The following is a 19,599-nucleotide window of genomic DNA, read 5'->3' on the forward strand; positions in this document are numbered from 1 at the left end:
TTTTCGCTAGACGGAGAGTAGTCGAAACATCGACCCTTCTTTTTTTTGTTGGAGACGAACCATTGCGACCAGTATTTAGATCTATTGTTATATTTGACCTTTTTGCCTTTCTCATATAAAGAAAGGCTATGCAATCACTGTAAAAATCGACTTTTTAACCGAGGCCCGGAGGGCCGAGTGTCATACACCATTCGATTCAGTTCGTCGAGATCGGCAAATGTCTGTGTGTGTATGTGTGTGTGTGTCATTTAAACTCACACAATTTTCTCAGAGATGGCTGAACCGATTTTCGCAAACTTAGTTTCATCTGAAAGGTATAACGCTCCCATAAGCTGCTATTGAATTTTTAGTTGATCCGACTTCCGGTTCCGGAGTTACGGGTTGAAGAGTGCGGTCACACAGCAAATTCCCATATAAGCTGGTACCACCATGATATTCAAATGATGCAAAACATATTAAAATTGATGTAACATTACTCTAGTTTGCGGGTCTGGATCACTAATGATCAATCAAAGCAGCTTTGACCACATTGGCCACCTATGACGGTTCATGACGCCCCCGGGGAACCCGCCAAGTTCCTAAGCTAATATCACACCCATTCCCCAACGAATTCTCTACCGATTTTTACAAACTTGATTTCAAATGAAAGATACAGTAATGCCATTGACTGCTGCTGAATTTCATTCTGTTCTGACTCTTGCTTCCGGAGTTACAGGGGTGTTAGTAAGGATACACTGGAATTTCCCATATAAATCGGTACAATCGTAATACCTCAGAGGCTAAAAACTATTGAAATGGTCACCAAATTACTTCTAATCGCAGATCTAGATCACTGATTGCCAATCAAACATTCTTTGAATATATTGTCCACTATCGACGATTCCGGAAGTCCGGAATTCCGGGCATATTCCACAATTAAAGTCAAATCGGTTCTTCGGTGATGACTGAACCGATTTTCTCAAACCAAGTCTCAAATGGAAGGCAAAATATGCAGTTGAGTATTGCGTCGCCCCCCCCCCCCCCTTCCCCGTCTTGCCCTTACACCTCCCTCCTTCATCACTCCCCTCTCCTGGGACCACCCTCACGCCCGCATTTCCTTCATCCATCCCGTATACCGAAATAAGATGAAGGATTTCTGACGCATCCTCCACTCCCACTCTACTAACCCCCCATTCCCTACACGTTCAAACCCATTCCACCAACCTTTCCAAATTATAATCACATGAAGATAACATTGAACTCATGCTTATTAAGCTAATTAAATATTATTCTTTTGCCTTTCTCATATAGAAAGTTTATGCAATTGCTCCAAAAACCGACTTTCTAACCGAGGCCCGGAGGGCCGAGTCTCATATAACATTCGACTCAGTTCGCCGAGATCGCAAAATATCTGTGTGTATGTATGTGTGTATGTATGTGTGTGTGTATGCATGTATGTATGTATGTGTGTATGTGCAGATTTGTTTACAAAATGTCCACATCGGTTTCTCGGAAATGGCTGAACGGATTTTTACAAACTAAGATTCAGATGAAAGGTATAATATTCCCATAGGTTGCTATTGAATTTAATTTTCAACCGACATCCTGTTCCGGATTACGAGTTGAAGAGTATGGTTACAAAACAAAATTTGTTGATTTGTCCACATCGGTTTCTCGGAATTTTCTGAACCGATTTGGTAAACTTGATTTTAAATTAAAGGTCCATCAGCTGCATTTGAATTTTGTGTGGATCCGAGTTCTGGTTCCTGAATTACAGGGTGATACGTACGATCACGCAGAAAATCCCGATTCTAACGAATTCTGCGATGAATGTAAAAAGGTGAAATTTTTTCCAAAATGTAAACACAACTGTTGAATTTGTAGATCTAGGTCACCAACAGTCATTCAAAGTCTCTTTGGCCACACTGGCCACCATCGACGGATCCGGAAGCATCCAAATTCAGAATAACGGTTATATTGGTTTCTCGAAAATGGCTAGACCGATTTGGTCAACTTAGTCTCAAATAAAAGGTGTTGCGTCCCTGGAAACTGATATTAAATTCCATCCCCATCCGACTTGCGATCACATAGAAAACTCCGATTCAAACCGATACCGCGATGAATGCAAAAAGGTGCTCTTATATATACTTACCAAGTGTAATAAGAATGAAAGACATTTCCATAATGTTATATTGTACGAACCAGCTATTAAATCATAGTTTGGAGAAATGAGAAAGGCACAATTGCACCTCTAGGTGGATTAAAACAGGTTTTTACTGTTAAGGATCAGTCAAATGAACTGTGCGAGCTCTCCAGAAATCGGATAAAGATATCCTTCCTTCTAGGATCACTATCCGGGGAGTGAACCGATTCGGTGATAATTCATTATCACAGGAGAGGTTCCAACAAACGAACAAGAAGAGCGCGGCCTTTGCTGTTCCGATTGGTCGGAAGAAAAGCCCAGTTTTTCATCTTAGCAGCAGAAACAAATCAACGTGCAACTGAGGAGATTGGAGAATAATGAACGGAAACGTTTAAATTGGTTTATTTTGCTTTTATGTGTGTAGAAAAAGCAGAAAGTGTTAGTGGACGCTCCTTGGCCGCCCTGTAACAAAAGGTCAGCTAATTTTTGGCAGAAGCCCTACTTACGTCGTCGCTTGACGCTCTAATGCTATTGAGTACCCGGGGCGGGAAAACCGACCTCTTCGTCCTTATAATCTTGTGAATCTCCTAAGTTTGCATTGAACAATGTTCAATCGTCCGTCGAGCTAAGGTTTTCAAAAAAAATTAATATATTGCATGAAAAAGGGACTCCAGAAGGGGTGACAGCACTCTTCCTTGAAGGTATCCTATAGGGGTTTTCATGGATACAGCCTCGTCTCTTTCAGCAAAGCAGTATTTCTGTGATCACTGTCGAGTCGTCAGCCGATCAGTGAATCGGTTCGAAGGAGGTATTGTAATTTAACACTCCCTCAATGTCGATGAAGATCGATACTGCGTTTTTGGTGGGCCTTTTTGATCTCAACCAAGGATGCAAAATGCCTACCTTTTCTACGGCTGTAATTTTTCTGCCTACATTCTCATTTCTCTTTCGACGTTGCTGTCTTTCGCTATTACAGGACGCCCAGCGCTGTGCGGCAGTCTGTAAGCAAAGCAGTAACTTGACAAAAAATACTGCCCCCAGTACAGCCACCAGACCAGTATACCTCCACCTAAAGATCCGTTCCAGATTCAGCCCTCGATCGGCAGCTGAGTTGGAAGATGTAGGCTGTCATGTCAGGATGGCAGCCATTGTACCGTCGGAAAAATCCGTCTGCGAGCAGGTTACCGTTCAATCCGCGTTCTAAACTAAAATGTATCGATGACTTTGAGGTTGCAGGCAAGTGACAGATTCAGCCAGACATTTTTAGTTAAAGATTTTCTTCGAAAAATAGTCCACGCAACCGATCAGGACGATGAACAAGAATTTAGTGGCCAAAATACGTATCAGGAAATTGAACGGTCGGTCTTTGATGAAGTACAGTGGATATCCTAACCTATGTCAAGATAGACTTGAACCAGGTTCTTAGACAAATGGTTTTTTTCTGATGATTTGGTAAGGAATTAGCAGCTGCGGATTCAGAACCAAGCTTTTCATTACCAATCAAACTATGGACTCGGAGCTGTATAAGCAAGTGTGCATGAAGAAAAATATACAGCTCGCATAGGTACAGTGAAGTTGTGGTCAGATTTGGCAAGCTGCCACTACAGCCTACTGTGGAGGAGGGGTTGGGGTGTTATGATGGTACCGGGAAAATAAGATGAATTTCGAAAATGACCGGTTAATCAGTTCAGCGTGCGGCAGGTGATAAAGGGAATGCCAAAGAAAGGGCGCGAGTTTCTCCATGCTCCCCGATGTAATTTTGCGATTTCTTTAATGAAAGTACAATCAAATATATTTATTTTGAATGAATTACGTTATTCTTACGTTAAAGAATTTTCGAGAAACACCTGGTATTATATGTCCAAATTCTAAATGAAAGAGACATTGTCACTCTTAACGATGTACACACTGTCCGATCCAATTACAGATTAACATAGAAACTCTCTGGTTTGCATTAAATGCTTTGTACTCGTACTCGGATTTTGCTTATTGTGAGTTAGGAACGTTGATGATGCTGTAGTTGAAGAAACGGCCTTCGACTCTCACTATGCACATACCATCGTCTTTCACTTGACTACGCGTTAACCTAGATTACCCGACTCTAAAGCCGTTAGATGTGTCGCCGCCATTCATTGCACACTTTTGGGTACATTATGTCCCACCTTACATAGCTCTGGAAATGCTACAACCCGGAAGGCATAAATCTGTAGTTCATCGAACAGTATTCAGTCGAAATTCGAGAGAGGCAAATCGATTTTCTGTTTCATGTTTCAAGCTCCCAATCATTGTTATTTGTAAGGCGCGGTGACCCTTGTCGATTCATTCGATCCGTATTTCCTTATTTCTTGAATATTCGTAACTTTTATTCTTATGGTAAGTAAAGCTGTATTATTGTGCAACATGGGGCCAAGCTATGTCGCCATTCACCTCTGATATAAAACTGCTGTCCCTTACCTCCCCGCGGGGCCGACCGGGGTACGAACCACCTTATGTCATTTTTGCTTGGACCCGGGACCAGGTCAGGTTAACCGCTGTTAATTTATACATTGTGACAGCGGTTGGGGTTGGAGTCTGAGTCAATTTCACTTCAGGTAAGAGCTGCATTAGTGAAGATCTGTGGATCGTATGATGACACGGGATTGGGGCAAATGACGTTCGCGTGGAACCAATAATGTATCCGTCATCCAAAGTGAAGCTTTCGGTACAGTTAACGCTCATGTTGGGCCGCTCAAAATTATTTCATGTTTGCTACACAAATAAAACCGAGATTTTTGTTGTAGCTTTCGTTTATTTACTACCCTCGATTTTTTTCGAGGCATTCTTATATAGACCTACCATCAGCTGTTTTAAGAAATGTGTTAAAATGTAGCCTTATATCTGCCTTTGATCGAAATATGGGGCTGGTAAACTTTATATGAGGGTTCAAAGTTGATATGCTAAAAAAGACAAAATAGACCGAGCGGCAGCGAAGTCGGACAGCACGCGCAAAAGCGATGTGGCGTAGCCACATTGGGTGGTGGAATCAAAATAAAATTAGCAACGCTAGCAAAATGTAAACACAAATGAACACTCCGGATGAATTTATCGTAAATTGACGTTTCAACAACTTTTGATTCGAGCCAACAATAGGGGCCCTTTCTCAGCGATGACAAACGAATACAAAAATTCCAAAAATAACTTTCGGAACAATGCTATATTTCTCCTTGGTGGAGAAAGGAGAACATTGTTCCAAGCCACATTTGCTCAGAGCCACAAATAGTTCTTGGAGCTAGCGTCAATTCAGCGCTAGCTTAGTCCTGTCACTAAGTTAGAGTCGGATTCTGACGAGACGAAGTCGAAACGCAAATTCTATTACCTATTTAACTTTCGGAAACCATAACTAACTCAGTAGAGAGGGTGTTTTATTCATCACTAAGAATCAAGACCTTATTTGGCGAAAAATATCGTCCTACATATATCATAAAACTTCAACCGTTACAGCGATATTGAACTTCTTCTGTAATTGATTTACTAATAGGTAACGTCTAATATTTATTGATATGATTGAAACTGAAAACCCCGCAGCTAACTTCTCCCCGAAACCAATCCTCCCCTAGGGCTTCTCTGAAGCTAGTACCGCTCAACCAATCTAGGTGACCTTCAAGTAGATCTGCAACACTGCAACCGCCGCTACCGAAATGTCGCGACCGACATTCTATCCGACCCGGGTGATATTTAGTATTGGCACGATTTAAGACGACGTTCTTTTGCAGCAAATCTAAGAAAATATTTCCTTACATCTTACGTGGCATTAGCCGGGCGCCGGGTACAAGATAGCCATCGTAGTTTGCCATGCCTTTTCGGTGCTCTTTTCGTTGGTGAAATATGACGGATTGTAGGTTATTATTATTATTATTGTGTTGTTTTGTGTTAGTTCATCGACACTGGGAAACGTTCCAATTTAGGTTGGTAAAAATTGGCTGCTTATGTCATAATTGGATGTTGGTAAACAATAACTGCGAGTTGAAGTCGGTAGAGCTCGGTCAATGACCAAACGTAGTGAAATTTTCGATCGATTTGATGCAATGCAATAGAGTGCTACCGATCAAAGCAACCTTCGGCATTTAATAGTGAATACGAGCTGTCTAATTAGAGAGCGATGACAGTCATAACTCAACTACTATCAAATATATTTAAAGATTGCAATCTGTATCTTTCCATCGAAAACCTAATCCAATTTGAACATTGAACATTGTTAACATTGAATGTTATTTTTACTTTTGAGGTCGATCTAATTCAATCAAAATAACAATCGTTTCTAACGGTAATGTCAAGGCAGACCCGCCCTTCCCGACACGTAATTGTCTTGCTGGTGGTGAATATGGCGTACCCGTCTTTCTGATGCGGTAATGGCGATCTTTGCCAACTTTGCGCAACCGCATTGGGTACGACGCTAAATTTAGTTCAGGATGGCTACCTTCCATTGACGCAGCACGACACCGATTACGGCAAGTCAGCCTACTACGAGTGGGCGGAAAATATAACTGCACTTTGATTGACAGCTAAGACAATGGAGACCGTTGCTGCAGGGTTGCGGGTGCGTTCGGGTAAGTTGCCTTCCCGATCTTTTATGTTTTTTTCTTTTGAACGGGTTTCAGTTCCTCACAACTGAACGCAAAGAAAAAAGTGTCGAAATATGGCGCACAAAGAGAGCGTTTCGTTGCCCGGTGAATTATGACTGCCGCCATAACAGTAATAATGAGTTGTACCACGATTTGTTTAGACGATAGCCGAAACATCGCGTGGATAGAAATAAGACAAATTACACTGCTGTCTATAATTTGCTTTTGCTTTGCCAAACTATAGATGTTTCGAAATCCAACTTAGTTATTAAGGCGCCCGTCTCATTATATATCTATAGTTTAAGTTTTAAATGAAATGTTTCTTGCAAAGATCCGTCTGAGCGCTGTCGAACACCCATGCTTCAATATGACACGAATCACAAAAGAAAACTGTTCACACAAAATCAATTAACCCACATATGCAAAATGGTAACACATTGCATAAACAAAATTTCATTCAATTTCGACCTGCTACCGCCGCGGCAACATGTCCAGCAGCATACGACGAGTGGCCTCTACACTATGACACTCGAACTGACCGAAGAGTCACTCCAATGTGTATACCGACAAGTCGGTAGCCTCAATCACACCCCCTTCTGACCGCACTCATTGCGGGATCATACATCACCACTTCGATCATAACTCGGCGCCGAACATATCAAAACACAGTCAGGTAAAAAGCTGAACAATTCCACTTACCGGAAACATTGTTGCGTCTTTCCAATTATCGCTGCGTCTGTTGTCTTCTTCTGTTTTGAGTCCACTTACGGCCGTCTCTGCTGCTTCTTCTTCTACCTTCTTCTCCTCTTCTTCGGTTTATTGGATAAACACTTTTCTGTTTGTAGTGTAGTTCGAACCACACGCCCAGCTTACTTTGTGTGACTGTTCCGAGAACACCAACGTCCGATCGAAGTGAGCGAGTTCAAATAACAGTGCGTTAGCCCTTTAGTAATTCGTTTCGTTCAGTGTATTAGCCGACTTCAAACGATTTCATTGGTCACTTTTGGTCACGAACGGATGCACCACACACACACGCGCGCGCTTTCCCGGAATATCGGTTGGATGCACCGCCGACGCGTTCTTCTCCGTACTTGAGCTGAATTCTAATCAGGCTTCCCGGTCGGTTCAGTTGTACGTTTGAATGGGAGGTTCAGTGTCCGGTGGCCAACGACTGAAAAGGAAGTGAGAGCGTAAAAGATTGCGGTTGTTTAATAGTTCTGGTAAAAGTTGGGTATGTACGTGATTGTTGATTACGAAGCGGTCCTCACGCGTTTGGAACTTACAGCCAGTTCTGTCAAACTTAGTAAGATTTTCGTTGGAAAATGGATAAGACTAAATCAGATTAACTTTTCAACCATTACTTGAATGATGTACAATAAGCCTTTCACGGTAATTTTTCACTGATTTTCATCGAGAGCTTTGCAAATTTAGTTTAGTTAAGAATGTGCATGGTTTTAAATGAGCGTGTATAATCATCCAGTGTAACAATTCTCTTTCTATAGACCTATAAGAATGTCAACTGCTGAAAATCTCAAGTTTTTTAACCCTCAAAAAGGCAACGGGTCTCAGAGGCCCGGATAGTTCTCTAGCTTCAATGAACTTGTAATTGATCGAGCGTTTTCGGGGTTTCGATTCTCTCACTGATAAAATGACAAAAAACGGCTTTTGATTTCATTGGGTCTTAGGAGCGATGCTTCTTGAAGTCACAATTTTAGTTCTAAGCTTGACAGACGGGCGGAGTGCAGTAAAAGCTGCCTACTACGTTACAGCTGTGCCAATTTTACATTCGGCAGTTTACTTTGACAGTCCTGCCAGCGTCGGCAACTCAGGCGCTTTAGAAATTGTTGCTATTTGGAAAAGGACCTTCGCCTGTTTCGATCACGCTGATGATTGTGAGATATCAAACTCAGAGCAAAAAGATGCATCCTTTCGGAAGCTGAAAAGTATGGCAATATTAGTGTTGTAGTCATTTAACTGGCTACGCTGCATATACTCCTCACCGGACGCCACTCAGGAGACAGTTAAGCCTTTGTTAAAAGCATCTAGTACCGAACGAAAATGTATTACTCATAATAACAGGGGATTTCAACATTGATTTTTCGGAGAAAGAGAGCTTCGGGTTCGTGACGTCTATGAAACATTTACTGGAGTTAGATTTGGTAACCGACCTCAAACAGATGATCATGTTGGCAGGCTCTTGCATCAATATAAATTTTCCATGTCGCCTCTTATTCATTTTGTTACTCTTTACAAGTTTCAATATTCAAATGAATATCATTGATTATTTGTTTAATTTCACAGCCACCAACAATGTAGCGGCAGTAGGTTACTTCCATTGAGAAATTTATGTTGAATATCACAGTATGTCCTTTAACTATACCTACCTACTAACAATCTTTTCTTTTTAGCGAAAAATAACTCCATGGATACAAAGTCATTAAACGAGGTTTTTCAGGACCATCAGCATATTTAAAGAATAATTGACATTGATCATATTTCTTTAAATGAATAAAAATAGAAATAGAACTTGAAAAGAACTGAAACTATAAAAAGCCACCGACGATCAGCGACAACAGGTTACATCCGTTGAGAACTTTATGGTCAATATCACAGTAAGTTTTTTTTCAGATATAATGCCTTACTAACATTCTTTTTTTTTCTAGTGAAAAACAACTCTTTCCATGGACAACAAACCATTGAACGATGCATTTCAGGACTACCAAAATATATAAAGAAGAACTAACATTGATCATATTTCTTTAAGTAAACACAAATAGAAATAAAACTTGAAAAGAAACATGTTGAAACTATAGGAAGAAATATATTTTGGTGCCAATTTGATGCTAGTTTAAATTTATCGTCTGCGTGACTCCAAGTTGATACCAGTTACTGATGAGATGAGTTCGAGAGAAGGATTTCCGTCACGACACTCTGCCACCCGTAAACCTTGATGGTAGTCCTGTATATCTGGAGGTTCGTTACCAGGTTTACTACTCCTCGCGACTGCCCTAGTCTTCGAGAGAGCTTTGCGAAATCTGTGGTTTCTCAACGATTCGCCAACCACCAGCCCCAAGTTTGTAGATTTCTGTGGTTTCGAACCACTTGCATCTTCGAGTGATAACTGGTAAGTATTCTCTCATCCATCTCCACCAAAACTAACTCTGTTGTGAACTGTGCCAATTTTGAGCTACTCCGGAGTTCAGCCACACCAATTACGGATTCAGTTGGGAGGATTTTGAAGCTGGTAGGACAGCCCGCAATAATGTGATTGGGCGTAAATGACCCCTGATTCACTGATTCTAGTAGGACGTAACTGAGGGGTCGATAGTTAACCATAACCACTGTTTCGTAAATGATAATCTCGAGTGTTTCATCATCTGGATTTCGGGGTGGATCAAGGATCGAACTTATTGTCACTAACCGAACGAATGAGCTGTTCCCAAGCGCCACCAGAGGGAATGAGTTCCCGTCGCGTTTGTGCACTCGTGAAAGTCAAAGTTAGTGCGTTGTTTCTTGAGGCGATCTCAGCATACAGCTCTCTACTGGCACATTGAAAGCATGTAGCATTGTCGATGTTGAACTATGTTGGATACAGGATTCTGTGGACAAGCTATGCACCACCTCCATATGAACAGCTCTTGCTGTAAGACAGGTAATCAGAAATCCATCGCTTCATCTGGCTTCTACCTTCTCGCACGATTACCGGCCCGAAATGGTCCAATCCGTCCAGAAGTGAATAGTCGTCCATTTTTTATTCGAAATTATAGAAGAGAGGCCATTGTACGTACTCTTGGAGTTGCTTTTGCTAATCAACCGCAGTATTCTGGTTACTTCAAAGCGTTAACGCATCTTGTTAACGACAGTCTCACGATTGTCGTGGTGAAAGCGGCTATGATACAAGACTATAATAAGATGGACGTTGCTTGGGTAGGATACCCAGATACTTAGCTTCGAGCGTATACGGCATCACTACCTCGACTGCGCATTTAAGGAAGTCCTTGTCTATTGAGAAACGGCCAAGCTCTGTAGATAGAGCTGGATAGGCTTCTGCAGAATATGTCTTCGCTTGAGCGAGTTTCCATAACAATTCCTCTAGAGGTCTACAATGGTATTTCATCGATACGGAAAGCGACAAACTTGATATTCCATGGTCCATGCCCGAACTGTAGTAGAATCTGTCCACCAAAAAGCTTTGCTGGATTTCGAAAGTACGATAGTTCTGTATCGACTACAAGAACTGCTGCAGGTAGCGGACTCCAAGAACTGCTGCTATCAATTCGAGTTTAGGGACAATAAAAGCCTTCAGGGGGTGGGGCTTTGGATTTGGCACCAATTAGCGATAGGTCAATACACCTTTCTGTGGATGGGCGGAAGTACGCTTACGCAAGAATACGCTGCCTCGCTAGCGTCGACATATACATGAACCTTAAGTTGAAAAAGGTCTTTCGGGAACAGAGGTCGGAAGTAGCAACGCGAAATACGAATACTGTCTAGCTGTATTAGTACTTTTCATTTAAGAGGAAGAAATGGATGAAGCCCAGTAGATTGAACAAAACCATTAGTATCTTGAACACCTTAAGCTTGGTGGGAATGTGGTTGTAGATTGCCGCGATGCACAAACGTGTAGGCGAACGCGTCAGCTTTCGGTATTCAACGCATCCCGAGGACTGATTTTGTGGACTCGTTTCTATCCGACAGTAGGTATTTAGATCCTGACAATGGCTGGAATTTCTCCAAGACCATACAAGACTTTAATTGAGTTTGAACGGAAATTTTTAGTTCAAACTCGTCTTTGGAGGATACCGCTTTAACTTCGTTGATCACTTCTAGGGTCTTCTGGATAATCTGGAACTCTGCCGCGCTCACATTTTTCACGTGTTAGGGTGACTCGGGAGAGCAGGTTAACCCAAAGGTTCGTTACATAGATCTGCGGGTGATCGGTCGGATTGTCACACCAGAGAAACCGTTGCAATTGATGATTTCGTTTCCGTATTTTTATCTGGTAAAACATCTTGATGTCTCCACATACGGAAATCAGAAACTGTCGGAACTGACTCAGGGCAGAGGGATCAGCGAGTCTGGCCCTTTAAAAAGATGTGAGCTGAGTGACACTCTGTTTTTTTTTTTTATTCAAATCGTTTATTTGATAAGGCACGTTGCGTTAGCTTAAAGGTGCCAATTTTGTTTTGTTTTACATTTTAAATTGCTTAAAACTAGGGGATTACATATTGATTTTTTTAAAATGAAACTAATGCGATTTTATAGCTATCTTATATATCTACACAAGGGGATAATATTGTTTTCGTAAGATTAGGGGGTCATTTAGTTTTTGTGGCAATATGGTTTGACATTTTTATCAGTGAGATTATTGGAGCAAATAATGTTTAATTAAGGGGGACAATTTTTACGACTAACTTAAAACTAGGCATAACTAGAGGGCATGATTGAATTTTGTAAAGATTCGTAATTATAGTTATTTTTGTGGGTAGTAGAGTTGGGCAATTTCAACGAGATTATATAATATAATAGTTAAAACTAGAAGAGACAAGAAGAGCTAAATGCTTCGTGATGATATTGGGGGGGGGGAGGTAGGGGTGTTACTTCTGGGTATAAGAGTCAGGGGAGGGAGGGTAGACAAAGATGGCAGGGAGAGAAAATTATTTCAGTTTCAGGCATCGTGAGATCAACGGATGGATTACAAACTCGAGTGGCCTTCATCAGGGGAATCATGTACTGGGACGCCGGGTGGTCCTCCTCAAGATGGCAGGGGTTTTTCCAGACGATTTCGTAGTACGGCTCAGATGTGGATCGGCTACATTTCGAGTTCAGCGTGTTATGTTCGTGCCGTAGGTCCCGTGTTTGTTGGCTCATTCGATACAGATGGTTTGATACAGGTGGAAGAGCGTTCTGAGAATGATAAGGAGATAACAAGGGGCAGTTAGACCTGTATATTGATGGTTTTCACAAAGGTGTATATAAGAGACATATAGAGGACATCGCGGCTTGCCAGCACATCTCGAACCGGGACGTTGGTTGGTCTTCCTCGGGCCCGCAGGGTATCCATTAGCCGAGACCTAGCGGAACTGTACTCGGTGCACGCCCAGACAATGTGCTCGATGTCGTGATAGCCGTCGCCACAAGCGCAGATACCACTATCCACGAGCCCAATACGCCGGAGATGTGCATCCAGCGTGTAATGGTTTGCCATGAGTCGGGACATCACACGAATGAAGTCACGACCCACATCCATCCCCTTGAACCAAGGTTTCGTCGATACCTTAGGGATTATCGAATGTAGCCACCTTCCCAGCTCTCCACTGCTCCACGAAGTTTGCCAACTTTCGAGGGTTCTCTGATGAGTAATACTGAAAAATTCGCTGAAGCAAATTGGTCTTTCGTAAACGTCTCCTTCTAAGGCACCCACCTTAGCTAAGGAGTCTGCCTTCTCATTGCCCGGAATGGAGCAATGAGAAGGGACCCATACCAAGGTAATCTGGAAAGAGTTGTCAGATAAAGCACTCAGTAGCTCCCGTATTTTCCCCAAAAAATACGAGGAGTGCTTGCCTTGTTTCATCGAGCGAATAGCGTCAATGGAACTGAGGCTATCCGAAACGATGAAGTAATGGTCTGCGGGTAATGTTTCAATGACTCCAAGGGTATACTGAATGGCAGCTAGTTCTGCGGCGTAAACTGAAGCAGGGTCACTGAGTTTGTAGGAGGCGGTGAACTTTTGATTGAAAATACCGAAGCCAGTGGATCCTTCGAGGTTTGATCCGTCAGTATAAAACATCTTAGTACAGTCGACTTCTCGGAATTTATTATAAAAAATGTTTGGAACCACTTGTGGGCGTATGTGGTCCGGAATTCCACTAATCTCGTCTTTCATGGATGTGTCGAAGAAAACAGTAGATTCAGAAGTATTTATGAAATGCACACGGTTGGGATTGTAAGAAGAAGGGTTAATATTCTGCGCCATGTAGTCAAAGTACAGGGACATGAAACGGGTCTGAGAATTGAGCTCAACAAGCCTTTCGAAATTTTCAATCACGACCGGGTTCAAGATATCGCATCGAATGAGCAATCGATATGAGAGTTCCCAAAATCGATTTTTCAACGGGAGAACGCCCGACAGCACTTCGAGACTCATCGTATGGGTCGACTGCATGCACCCTAAGGCGATACGCAAACAACGATACTGAATTCTTTCGAGTTTGATGAAATGTATGTTCGCGGCGGAGCGAAAGCAGAAGCATCCGTATTCCATTACCGACAGTATCGTTGTTTGATACAACCTAATTAGGTCTCCTGGGTGGGCACCCCACCATGTTCCGGTTATTGTACGAAGAAAGTTGATCCTTTGTTGGCATTTCTGTTTCAGATACCGAATATGGCATCCCCAAGTACCTTTCGAGTCGAACCAGACCCCTAGATATTTTACTGTGAAGACCTGAGCGATAGTTTGACCCATTAATAGAAGCTGTAGTTGTGCTGGTTCACGCTTCCTTGAAAATACAACTAGCTCAGTTTTCTCCGTGGAGAATTCGATACCCAGCTTAATAGCCCAAGCAGACAAATTGTCCAAGGTATTCTGTAATGGTCCTTGCAGATCGACAGCGTTGGGTCCCGTAACAGACACCACGCCATCGTCTGCAAGTTGCCTTAACGTGCAGGAATTGTCAAGACATTCATCAATGTCGTTGACATAAAAATTGTATAAAAGGGGGCTTAGACATGAGCCCTGGGGAAGGCCCATGTAGCTAAATCGTGATGTCGATAAGTCACCATGCGAAAAATGCATGTGCTTTTCCGACAACAAGTTTAGTAAAAAGTTGTTTAAAGTCGCTGAAAGACCATGCTGGTGCAGCTTCTCTGAAAGAATGTTGATCGAAACTGAATCAAAAGCCCCCTTAATATCTAGGAACACTGATGCCATCTGCTCTTTGCTAGCATAGGCCAGTTGAATTTCAGTTGAGAGCAACGCAAGACAATCGTTCGTCCCTTTGCCTTTGCGAAAGCCAAATTGTGTATCTGACAGTAAGCCATTCGCTTCGACCCAATTGTCGAGGCGGGATAGGATCATTTTCTCGAACAACTTCCGGATACAGGATAGCATTGCGATCGGACGGTACGAATTGTGGTCGGAGGCTGGTTTTCCTGGTTTTTGGATGGCGATGACCTTCACTTGTCTCCAATCGAGTGGGACAATGTTAGCCTCGAGAAACTTATTAAATAAGTTCAACAAGCGTCTCTTGGCAGAGTCAGGCAGATTCTTCAACAAGTTGAATTTGATTCTGTCTGGCCCCGGAGCTTTATTGTTACACGACAAGAGAGCAAGTGAGAACTCCACCATCGAAAAAGGTGTTTCGTTCGCGCTATCGTGAGGAGACGCGGCGCGGTAAATCTTCTGTGCCGGGGCGGAATCCGGACAAACCTTCTTGGCGAAATCGAATATCCAACGGTTTGAATATTCCACGCTCTCATTAGTACTGTTTCGATTTCGCATACGTCGGGCTGTTCCCCAAAGAGTGCTCATCGATGTTTCTCTCGTTAATCCGTCGACGAACCGGCGCCAATATCCGCGTTTTTTGGCTTTCATCAAACTCTTCATTCGCTTGTCTAACGTCGCGTACTGTCGAAAACTAGCGGGTAACCCGTCGTTCCGGAAGGTCTTAAACGCGGCGGCCTTCTCTGCGTACACGTCTGAGCACTCTTTATCCCACCAGGGATTGGGAGAACGTTTTTGTATGTTCGCGCCGGGTACTGGCTTAGTCTGAGCTTGATTCGCGCTGTCGAGAATCAAGCCAGCCAAAAAGCTGTACTCTTCCTCCGGAGGAAGTTCTTGAGTAGATTCGATGTTGTCGGATATCGCGGCAGCATAGCTCTTCCAATCGATATTTCGTGTGAGGTCATACGAAATATTGATTGTTTCCAATGGCCTTGAGCCGTTGTTGATTGAGACTACGATCGGCAGATGGTCGCTACCGTGGGGATCAGGGATTACCTTCCACGTGCAATTTAACCGCAGCGATGTTGAGCAAAGGGACAAGTCTAAGGCGCTCGGGCGCGCTGGAGGAGCAGGAATCCGTGTCATTTCACCCGTGTTTAAAATTGTCAAATTGAAGTTATCGCAAAGATCCTGAATTAAGGAAGACCGGTTATCATCATAGAGGCAACCCCATGCTGTACCGTGAGAGTTAAAGTCTCCTAAAACTAGTCGCGGTGCTGGCAGGGATTCTAAGATGTCTTGTAGCCGTCGGTGCCCAACCGCGGTGTTGGGGGGAATATATATGGAAGCTATGCAAAGGCTTTTGCCTTTGGTTGTTACTTGACAAGCGACAACTTCAATACCTGTTATCGAGGGAAGGTTAATTCTGTAGAAGGAATAGCACTTTTTGATCCCCAAAAGCACTCCTCCATAGGGGGTGTCTCGATCCAGGCGAATAATATTAAAGTCGTGGAAGTTGAGTTCTATGTCGGAAGTTAACCAAGTTTCACATAATGCAAATGCATCGCAACTCAAATTATTTATTAAAATTTTGAAGGAATCGATTTTCGGGATGATACTTCTGCAATTCCACTGTAGAACAGTGATCAAATCCGTGACCTCGTTCGATGAGTTAGCCATCGAAGGATACAATCGCTGAGAGGAGGGGCCATTTAGCAGTCAACTGCTTCAAAAATGTTCTCACTGTAGGGAGAAAAGCTAACATAAGACTTTTAATAGGATCAGTAATATTGAAAGTTTTTATTATCCAGTCCACTATGTCCGAGAGTTTTATAATTCCAGTGCTGCGATTACTCTCGAACTGAAACAAAGGAACACTTGGGATTTTTGATGTTCCTGGAAGTGCTGGGAACTCCTTCTCTGAGCTTAATCCTCCGAGACCAGGAGCTAATTGCTTCGGTTTGGTTGCAACACTTCCAATAGATGTCACTTTCGGAGCCCCCTCAAGGGACACCTTCTGGCCTTTACAAGGAACTTTACGAGAGGAAGTGTTCCTCCTCTTCCTATAAATTCTAGGCACCCTAGTAGATGTTCCCTCTTGTGGGTTACCAGCCTCGCCCTCGTCAGGAGGCAAGTGAGTATAGATGTTTGCTGAGGATGGTGGCGTAGCATTCTTTAACATTTCTGCGAAAGAATGTTTGGATCGTCCCGCAAGGGAACGTTTCAGTTTATCCCCGCGTAGTTTGTACGCGGGACATGCCGAGATATCATGCAGACTCTCCGCACAGTAAGGACACTTTTCGGCTTGCCTACTGCACGAATCATCTAGATGATTCTCCCCGCATTTTCCACAGCGGGCCTTGTTGCTACAATGGGTGGCTGTGTGACCCAGTTGTTTACACTTTGTGCAATTCATGACCCGCGGCACAAACAGACGCACAGGCAGACGAACCTTGTGCAAGAGGACGAAATTTGGCAAAGCGGTACCAGCGAAGGTCACCCGATAAGAGTTTGATTGGGGGTACGTTTTTGAACCATCCCCCGCAACTACTACTGAGTGCAAACGTTTGCACTCAAGTATTTTAACTGGCTGAAGTAAGCGGTCTCTGAATCGGCCAACCCCGTACTTCAGCAGATCCTCGCACGTCAAACTCTCATCGGTTACGACGCCTTCGGATTGTACTCTTACAGCCGGAATATACACGTTATAATCCCGCGTAAAGTGCTCACAGCAAGCAATATCGTTTGCCTGCTTTGAGTTGGCTAGCAACACCCTTATCTTGTCCGAGCGGACCTTTGAAATTTCGGTCACAGCCGAGAACCGTTCCGTCAGGTCTCTAGAAATCTGAAGAAGATTCAGTGATTTAGTCTTGGGCCGAAAGAAGACCACAAATGGACCAGTTGAGAGTTCTGGATAGCATTTGGGCCGGGGGGGAGCCTTAGAAGTTGAACCCGATTCAACTTCCATTTGACCATCCGGAGAGGGAACCATAGAAAACGTCAACGCACGGGGTCAGCGCCCGCGCAGACGGAAGAAAGCAATAAATGTGTTACAAAAGACAAAAACCACTTAGCTTTAAACTGGTGTCCAACGACGAACCGATCCAGCTTATACAGCTGGCTATTGTTTAATCCTCACACGCGAACAAAAGACTGAGGACCGAACCGAACTGGCAAAATAACCTTGAATGCGGATTAAAACTATTCTTTATCGCCTCACACAGCACTACGGACTAGAAAAAACAACCTCTGTCTCGATGGAGAGCTCGAAAACGAATGAGTGACACTCTGTTGATTATCGCTGCAGCAAGCCATGTAAACCTTACTTCACTAGACCTTTTGCAATTAATAACGAATCAGCGATTATAAGCCCTACCTTTCTAGGCTTATGAGCGTTCCCATTTTTTTCATATTCCGCTACCATATCTAACGCATTCTTTCATCTGTGGCTGCTTCTGCAGCTTTGTTCCCAAGGACGTTGACGGCTTGTGGTCATCCGATAGTTATCTGGAATTTTAAAATTATCTGTCTTCCACAAAAGGTCTGCCTAATGCGGAATCGGTTCACCCTACAGTTTCTTCTAGCAGCTGTCTAGTTCGCTGATCTTCCTCAGATTATACGTTTTGGACAGAATTGATAATTCCCATGATGTCGAGAGTACAGTAGTCTCGCAGATACTCGTTCAACAAACCATCGGGATCTGTGGCTACAGTGCTATGGAAATTCGCGAAAGCGTTTGTTGCGAATCTACATTTTGCTGCCACGGGTTCCCGAGGTGTAGATTGTCTATACCGATGATAGCCTTATAGTCCTCAAGCGGGAGCCCTTGTAGATGAAGGGACATCTGTGCTCACTCACGATACCTTAATATTTAAGAAGGTATCACAAGGTTGGTGACTGTGGCATTAACGAGTTTGTGTCTAGTCCTATCGGACATTCCTGCAATTTTCAGCTTTTTGAAAGAATAATTCCTCGTCCGTAACGTTTCCGGCAGTCAGCGGTTCTGGTTGGCCGGTCGTGCCCAGTCGTTCAACGACTTTTCTAGCAGGGTAAGCGACTAAATTAGAGGGAGCATCATGTTGAAGACTCTCGTAGTTAGATTGATGAGCGGCGATGCGGACCTTTCCCGATTCGTTCAGAGATAGCCCCCGATTTTTGATGCTTCCTAGTGGGTCTGTGGGATTTTGTCTCGTTTATCACTCTTGTCTCCCCCTCCGCTGTTTATTCAGCCACACTTTTTTCAGTTAACGCATTACCTTATGATCCCCGAAGCCGCACGATTTATAAGAACCGGACTTTCTGACAGTTTTTTTCTATTTTGTTATGGTGACAAAATGTTTCAAAGAGTGGGACTACGACTTGTTTCAGTTGCAACGAAATAATTGACTACCCTTGATTTACTCCAGTCGAGATGTTTATCCAAAAAATCGCTAATGTTTATTCGTCGTTGTTCCACGTTAACTGCCATTTTGTTTACGTTGTATCACCTAGCGGATCAAAATCAACACTGGATATTGAAAACATGTGCGCCTAGAGTTTGACGTTTAGTATTGTGTGCCTTGCGCAGGGTTGCAATATGTTTTAAATGCTGCTAGGGTTGTCAAAATTTTATTCCGCATACGTTGCAGCCTCATAAGCTTGTAGTTGTCCTTAGTAGATGGGGTGTCAAGATTGATACTGAGTGAATGTAACATTAAAGCTATACGCTTTCCAGATCCTACAACAATATATCCACAACCTTTCATTACACGAACAGATAGTCCAGTCCGCAACCGGTTAAACACAAAACTTCAGCTGCATGGAAACAAGGAATCAAAAAAATGAACGAACATCTACTTCGCAAAGAAACCTAATGTCTAAAACAGATTTGTTTTACTGCAAAATCGCACCACACAGCCTGAGACCAGACGCGAGTTATGGGGCTGGCTACC

General features: G+C 43.1%; 1 protein-coding gene across 3 annotated transcripts in view; it reads right to left on the reverse strand.

Moving 5' to 3' along the window:
• The window catches only part of LOC131691330 (mucin-2), a 147,310-nt gene that overhangs the window by 115,280 nt on the left and 12,431 nt on the right, over nt 1-19,599 (reverse strand). For all 3 annotated transcript variants that reach the window (XM_058977653.1, XM_058977645.1, XM_058977636.1), the window contains exon 2: nt 7,423-7,894. In XM_058977653.1, coding sequence (XP_058833636.1) covers nt 7,423-7,431 — 9 coding nt within the window. In that variant the 5' untranslated portion in view covers nt 7,432-7,894. The remainder of the gene's footprint in view (nt 1-7,422; nt 7,895-19,599) is intronic.

The sequence above is a fragment of the Topomyia yanbarensis genome, chromosome 1, assembly GCF_030247195.1.
Source record: "Topomyia yanbarensis strain Yona2022 chromosome 1, ASM3024719v1, whole genome shotgun sequence".
Taxonomy (NCBI): domain Eukaryota; kingdom Metazoa; phylum Arthropoda; class Insecta; order Diptera; family Culicidae; genus Topomyia; species Topomyia yanbarensis.